The sequence below is a fragment of the Chinchilla lanigera genome, unplaced genomic scaffold, assembly GCF_000276665.1.
Source record: "Chinchilla lanigera isolate Chin_1 unplaced genomic scaffold, ChiLan1.0 scaffold00195, whole genome shotgun sequence".
In the NCBI taxonomy this organism is placed as follows: domain Eukaryota; kingdom Metazoa; phylum Chordata; class Mammalia; order Rodentia; family Chinchillidae; genus Chinchilla; species Chinchilla lanigera.
Window position 1 is genome coordinate 422,217 of NW_004955596.1, and position 7,237 is coordinate 429,453.

The 7,237-nt window shown below is 50.9% G+C and overlaps 2 protein-coding genes across 4 annotated transcripts in view; one reads left to right on the plus strand and one right to left on the minus strand.

Moving 5' to 3' along the window:
* Positions 1-2,554: 2,554 nt before the first annotated feature.
* On the minus strand, positions 2,555-5,478 carry Tmem74b (transmembrane protein 74B). Of its 3 annotated transcripts, none has more exons than XM_013510008.1 (2): positions 5,234-5,478; positions 2,555-4,738 (listed from the first exon to the last, which is right to left on the minus strand). In XM_013510008.1, the coding sequence occupies exon 2, from the start codon at positions 4,434-4,436 to the stop codon at positions 3,588-3,590; it is 849 nt and encodes a 282-aa protein (XP_013365462.1). In that variant the 5' UTR covers positions 4,437-4,738; positions 5,234-5,478; the 3' UTR covers positions 2,555-3,587. The 3 variants fall into 3 exon arrangements, with proteins under 3 accessions (XP_013365462.1, XP_005414750.1, XP_005414748.1); XM_005414693.2 differs by having other exon boundaries at positions 2,555-4,326; positions 4,647-5,478; XM_005414691.2 differs by having other exon boundaries at positions 2,555-4,326; positions 4,536-5,478.
* A 1,511-nt stretch (positions 5,479-6,989) lies between these two features.
* The window catches only part of LOC102017726 (chromosome unknown open reading frame, human C20orf202), a 15,946-nt gene continuing 15,698 nt past the window's right edge, over positions 6,990-7,237 (plus strand). Inside the window, exon 1 of the mRNA XM_005414711.2 lies at positions 6,990-7,234. Within this exon, the coding sequence (XP_005414768.1) occupies positions 6,990-7,234 (245 nt within the window). The remainder of the gene's footprint in view (positions 7,235-7,237) is intronic.

Sequence of the window (7,237 nt, forward strand, 5' to 3'; positions counted from 1 at the left end):
TTTTGGTACCGAAAATCAAACTCATGACCTTGTGCTTGCCAGGCAGGCGCTTATGCTGCTGAGTGATATCCCTGGCCCATACTATTGCAATACAGTGATCAGCAAGGCTTCAGTGAGAAGGTGATGTTCAAATAAGGCCCCAAGGAGGTGATGGAGTGGGCCTTGCAGGTAGCAAGGGACAAGCCTTTTAGGTGGTGGAAACAGCTTGTACAAAGGCCCTGAGATTGGGGTGTGCCTGGAAAGGTGAGATTCCTGGGATTTAATCTCCTAACCAATCTATCTCCTAAATACAATTCAGTGCATTTAAACTGATAAGAACTGATGGTCCCAGATGCACTTTCTCAACAGGTTTAGTATCCAAGTAAGTCCCCCCTGTCACCATAATCCAAATGACTCAGGTTGATACTTTTATTATTATCATTATGGACTGGAAAAGCCTTAGCCCATCATTTGGGATGCCCAGTTCCCTTGCACTTCACCTAGCAGGGCTCATGCCACCTCTGCTGCTGTCCTTGCTTGGAGCCTGCAATGGCAGGCATGAGTCTGAGTGTGGCTGGAGCGGAGTGAGTGAGGGACCAGAGATGGAAAGTGAGCTCAGAGAGGCTCAGGGATCAGACAGTGCAAAGCACTGTAGGTCACTGTGAGAAGTGGACCCAGATTTGGGGAAAACTTAAAGCTTAAGAAATTTTGGGGGAAATCCTTAAAAATAAGGTAGGATTACAAATAGCAGACTATTCAGTGCCTCAGAAAGAACCTAAGGGGTCCAGACACATGTGTCACTTGCTTTGCTATAAATCCACCTCTGGCTGCAGTGAGAATGTAGCTTTTCTTGGCATAAGGACCCTCCGAGGAGTTTTGCACAGATGAGTGACATGACCTGTCCTCTCAACACACTTGGAGATCAGAGAATAAACTGGGACAGAAGCTGGGCAGGAAGAAAGTCTGGACACCAGTGAGAGACTTGGCAGGGAAGGGATGAGCAGTGGTCAGGTGCTGAAAACACAGCTGACAAGATCTGCAGGTGAGTCAGATGTGAGGTGCGAGAGGAGGCAGAAGGGCTGGCCCTGACAGTCAGCCTGAGTCAGCCCAACAGAGGTGAGGAGAAGGCCGCCTCCCTGGGTCCATTTCCATCAATCTACAAAGAAACCTGAACTCAAAGAGGCAGAGTAACTTGCCCCAGATCACAGAGCCAGTAAATGGCAGAGGCTGTATTCCCAACTCTGAAATCAGTATCTGTTCAAATATACCAGGAAAACCCTGAGTGTGGGGCCCTAGTAGAAGGTCCAGGTGTAAGGCATGTTTGGTAACCACAGGAGCCCTCAGCACAACTCCACACCTAACCCCGAAGAATCGTACGTTCAAAGAAAGCTCTCAACGTTCCTTGCTTCCCCTGGGCACTTTCATAAACCGGTTTCTGATCCACCAGCTGGGAGATCTCAGCTGCACTCTTGGGGAAATGTTTTTGGCATCTCTCAAGTTTCGTTAATTCACTGACAAGGTAATGACTGCCTCAATCCATTACACACATTTTCTAAAGAAGTTTCTACATTAGAATGCAAAGCAGGCCTCTCTGGCTTGTAGAAAACCTGAGATTCCTGGGATTTAATCTCCTAACCAATCTATCTCCTAAATACAATTCAGTGCATTTAAACTGATAAGAATTGATGGTCCCAGATGCACTTTCTCAACAGGTTTAGTATCCAAGTAAGTCCCCCACTGTCACCATAATCCAAATGACTCAGGTTGATACTTTTATTATTATCATTATGGATTGGAAAAGCCTTAGCCCATCATTTGGGATGCCCAGTTCCCTTGCAGTTCACCTAGCAGGGCTCATGCCACCTCTGCTGCTGTCCTTGCTTGGAGCCTGCAAGAACTGCACCCATCTACCATTGGGAACCCCAGGACTTGAGCATCATCCACCATCTTGGGCTTTGTTCTTTTCTAACCACAACCTTTTCACTCCAGGACAGAGCCCAGGAGGCCAAGCTGAACAATCTTCATCCCTTCAGCCCTCCCCCAGCTCTGCTCCGAACTAAAACTGCCAGCAAGAGCAGATATTTGATCTGTCTCAGGAGCTGTAAGCCCAGATGTTCAACTCAGTGGATCGAAAGCTCATGTTACTGGTAATGAGCACCTGCAGACCCCATGTCCACCCCAGCCTCCCATTCTGGAGACAGTTAGGATCCATGCCCATGCGGACAACCTCAAGGAGGTATGTGGGACCTGCCTGGAAGCAAAGTTCACTGAAATGGGCCCCTTGGCGTCTTCATACCAGTGGGATAGAAGGCATGTACTCAGGAAGTGCTTTAGGGCCACGTGGACTAGACAATGCCTCCCCCAATTCCCAAATGCCTGCATGTCCTTACCACCTAGAACCTACTTCCCTTCCTTGTCAGAAGCTGAGTTTGGAAGGAGCCTGGAAACATTACACAAGAGAAAAAACAAATGGCAGTGAGGACAGAGTGTCCCAGCCACCTCAATATGCCTGATTTCTCCCCAGATATATTGTGGCTGCACCTTACCACTAAGAAGGGAAGCAAGAGGTGACAAATTCAGCATTTAAAAAAGGTTCTTTTTTTTCCTGCTAACAAAATGAGGTCAGGCCCAAGAGACATACTACTGAGGAGGGACGATGATAAAGGCCCAAGTCACACCCACAACAATACAACAAAGTCCTCAAATACAACAAAGCCCTCATACTTTCTTGTATAAAATATCTTTCATGCCCAGAGGATGGGTCAGAACTGTGCACCTAACTCTGTAAAATATGCCACTGCAGAAAATTAGTCACTACTAGAAATTAGACCCCTAAACCAAAACCAGGCTGTGGCAAACTGAATATAACCCACCCAGCCAAGAGGCTCCTTAGCAGGATTGTGAGAGCAGCTGGCATCCTTACAGTGGTGGCCACCAAGGTGGGGCCAGAAAATGGTATGGAGAATCATCAGTGCCTGACAAATACCTCTTCTTTTGAAGGGGTGGCCACAGGTGGAGACTCGGTTCCCATTCCCAGGGCAGAACCGGCCCAAGAGGTCATCAGTCCAACCCCCTTGCTTCACAAAGAAGAACAGCTAAGGCCTGGAGAGGGAAGGTTTGTGGTTCAGTCAGTGGGGTGCTATAGGAGGTTGCCCCAATGCTGGCCTCTCCCCTACCATGAAGCTACTTCCCACCTTAGACTGCCACAACTGAAAGGTGCCCCTCCAGGGTCACCTAACATCCTTGTTTGGTTAATGATACAGAGGTCCTGAAATGCCCCATGGGAGGCGGAACACGATAGGCAATCTTTCAAATGGTTCCCAACCCTTAAAAATGCCAAGAGACCTCATCTTCTAAGAGCAGCAGTTTCCAAACTTTGTATTTTTAGCAGCAGAAGCCATCTTCCAAACAAAACCTTATGCAAAACCTCAGGCTGTAAAACAGATCAGCAGGCGCTTGCCTGAGTGGGGCCTGAGGCAGGTCCCAGGACCCCCTCCAGCACTTTAAGACTCCTTCTCCTGGGCCCTGTGTGGGACTGTTCGAAACCCCAGACCTCTGGGGGCCCTGGAGCCCTGGAGCTAGTGCAGCCAGATACAGTAGGCTTTTACTTAAGACTCCTGAAGGGTATGGCTGGCCTCTGAGACCTGGACCACTTCGTTCTCCACCAGCGCTTGGCCTCTATCCCCATTCAGCTGTCTCATGCGCAGGTTAATGGAGCCATAGGTCTTTCTGGAGCCTCTGCCAGGGACAAAGGTCCGCCTGCGGTATAGCTCGCCTTTGCACAGGGAGACCATGAGCAGCACTGACAAAAGCATGCCGCCCACTGTGAGCAGCCCCAGGCCTGCGATGATGCACTTGTCCAGGTAGGAGCCCAGGCGGGCGTAGTACATCTCTAGTCGCTCCATCTCCCTTGCAGTCACTGTGTCCGGGTTGACACGGGCCTCACGGGGGATGGCGTACGCTGTCACCACCAGAAGGATCCCACTCACCAGGAAAATCAGAGCAGAAACGAAGCCATAGTCCACAGGGCGGCTCACAGGCTCCAGACTGGGCCCCTCCTCTGAACACAGGGACAGATCATCCCGCTGGGACCGAGGCAGTGAGGGGACACCCCCTTGGGAACTAGACGAGCTACCCAGTCTGGCATCCCCAGGGTACTGGAAAGGGGTTTCATGTTCCTCTGAGGAGAAGCAGGCATTCTCCACACCAGACCTAGGTGGGGCCACTGGGCCCAGAGGAGCCGATCTCCTGGGGACCTGAGGGCCATTGCTCAGTGTCTTCAGTTCCAGACCAGGGGGAGATGCCATTGGGAAGGAGGACGCCAGCTCATCCCTGGCCCGCTGGCAGCTAGAAGAGAAAACAGAAAGCCAGGTGAATTGAACAAATGTCTCCCAGGATTGTTGGCGCTGGACATCGCATGTGTCCAGAGCACAACTGCACCCTGGAATGTGATGCATGCTAGTCTCTAGTCCCACCACTGATTAGCATGTGGTTTTAGACAATCCATTTATCCTCTCTGGGCCTCAGTTTCCCCATATATAAAATTACAATACTACCATTACTTCCTGCTGCACAAGGCTGACATAGGGATGGTGACAACCTATACAGAGCAGCAGCAGAGTAAGTGTCCAGTAAGTATCAGTGATGAGCTGCTATGACGGAAGAACCTGGACAGAGTGGCTGTCGAATTCAAATCCTAGTTTCCCCACTTGATTTTAGGCAAGTGATGGGAGTTCCTCTCCAGACTCAGTAGGCTCATCTGTAAAACAAGAAATAAACAAAACACCTTCCTCATGAGATTGTTGTAAGAACTTAATAAATTAATGTACACAAAACCCTAACCAGTTAAATTAATGGGCATTATTATATGAGGAGAGGATGATGTGGCAGGGAGATAGGGTGGTGTTACAGATCACTAAGGTGTCACAGGAACAAAGAGGAGAAAGCAGGGGAGCTTTTGGGGGTTGATGTCATTTAAGGCAGAACTCAGAAGAGTAGGAAATTCCCCAGCAGTGAAGGGGATGGATGAGGGTATTCTGGAAAGGTCAGCGGTGCCTCCAAGGTTGGCTGATGCCAGCTCACAAAGGACCTGGAAAGCCAGGCACTGGAGCAAGGAGCGCGGAGATCTGCCTGGGTCAAAGGCAGGACAGATGGTTTAGAAGGGTCCAGGGTCCAGAAAAGAAGCCAACAGGTGGGGGATGGCCTGGCAGATTAGGCTACCATAAAGGTGCAGACTAAGGTCAAAGCCACAAACCTTTATGTAAACAGTGGAGATGGAGGCTTGGACCAGGAGAGCTGGGAGGGGAGTGAGAAGCAGGTACTTCCTCGGGCTGCAAAGCAGGTCTCTTCCACAAGTACCTGCAGCCACACCATAGAGCCCGACACACAGCGCATGTGTGGCTTGCCATTAGAGGGCGCCACCTCAGCCCATGGGCCAGACTCGCTCCCTCATAAGCTTTGTTTTGTTTTGCTTCCGGCCTATTCATTTGTTTTGGTGAATTCATTGCCAATATATAAAAACCAAAAGGTTTTACATTTTAAACTTTGGATACTTGGCTTCTCTTGCAAAATGGAAGAATCTGATCATGTTGTGCTCTCCTCCCCTCTCAATTCTCAGCAGGACTTGGCCATCTCACCCTCCCTTGGGCAGGTATAGTCTCTTCCCTATAGCTCCACTTCAGTCCTCCTCCCCGCCTGGCACATGTCATTCGTAAGCCTACACCACAGCCATTAACACTCTGAGGCCCTGAGGGCACACACTTCCTGGGTGCCAGGCTCTGGTGCTCTGGTGTCTGTACTCACACACGGATTCTGTGCATTCTCTAGAGCTCTGTGACTCTGTGTGTGTGTGTGTCTGAATATGAGCAAATGAATAAATGAATGAAATTCCAAAAGGGTCAGGGCAAGAAGGCATTTTTTCCAACCTTTCTGAGCTTCCAAAATGAATTTGCAACAGACATCTTCTCCTAGGCCTTTCACCTGAGTACAAGGCCTCTTTCAACTGACAGCTCATTTCTGTCACTACATCCCTCTTTCCAGAGATCCCACATAATAAATATTTCCTGAGGACCCACTATATGCTGGGCCCTCTTTGGGGTACCTCAGGAATATTCTATGTAACACCCACCAGCCCCCTGACCAAGATCCCCTGGCATGGATGTGGGGGCCAGGAATTCTCTAAGAATTATGAGCTCCTACAAACCTACAAACCCACTCACTCCTGTGCTCCTCCAGTCCTGGGGGCTAAGAGGTCCAAATTTCACCGGGGTGCCTAGGCCCCTGCCCAGACTTCACACTTCTCAGTGACTGAACAGGAAGGTAGTGGGTGCTGGTTGGTCTTTGACTCTTAGCATCTCAATTCAAAAACGGCACAGCACTGGGTCCTACTGGGACACTCACATGTGCAACTCCAACCGGCCCTCCAGACCTTCCACAGAACACAGCTCCCAGTGTGGACCTCTTCCCCAGACTGATACAACGCAGCCTCTACATCCCAGAGGAAATCTGGGCACCCAGATTCTTGAAGGGGAGCTCTCTTTCACCCTGCATAGCCCAAAACTTTTCCTTAGGATGCCTGAATGAGGGGACAGAGAAAACGGGGCTATCCCACCCCAGCACTAGAATGTTTCCCTGCCAAGGATTCCTATGCCCACCAGTTCCACAAGGCCATGCCCATCAATTACCCAAGAATAAGCAGAGACAAAGTAACACACTAGTCACTCCCCACAACTGTATCAATTACTCCAAATCCATCTGCAGGGGGCAGGTCGTGAAAAACACTCCAGTGCTCCAGTTCTACTCTCATCCCCACAGCAGTATCCACAAAGTAGGGAAGCCGGCAGTGCGCCCCTCTGGAAACCACGAGGGTAGAACTGGTTACAGAGGGTTCGGGTGGGGAGAGAATAAATGACCCCCAGCACGGCTATGATCCAACCCAGCTACGAGACCCAACACCCCAGCCACAGCGCACACAGACACCTGGGGAGACTACAGACCCGCACCAAGGAGGGATGAAGCCTCACCAAACCCAGTCAATAGGCAGACACACGCACGAGTTGTACACAAAGCCCCGGGGCGCGCAGATACGCACGGGCGGGTTCACGCCGTCGTACCCAAAGTTCCGCGCGGAACCCCAGCCCCCGGGCCGCCCACCGCACCTACGCCCGCTGGCCCACAGCTCACACCCCTGCGCCCGCCCTGACCGCCAACGCCGGGGCCCAGGCCAGGCCGGGTCGGCCCTCACCGCCCGCGGAAGGCG

Excerpts from the sequence above, each read along its gene's own strand:
- Tmem74b (XM_013510008.1), bottom strand. The coding sequence starts at position 4,436 with ATGCATCACATTCCAGGGTGCAGTTGTGCTCTGGACACATGCGATGTC.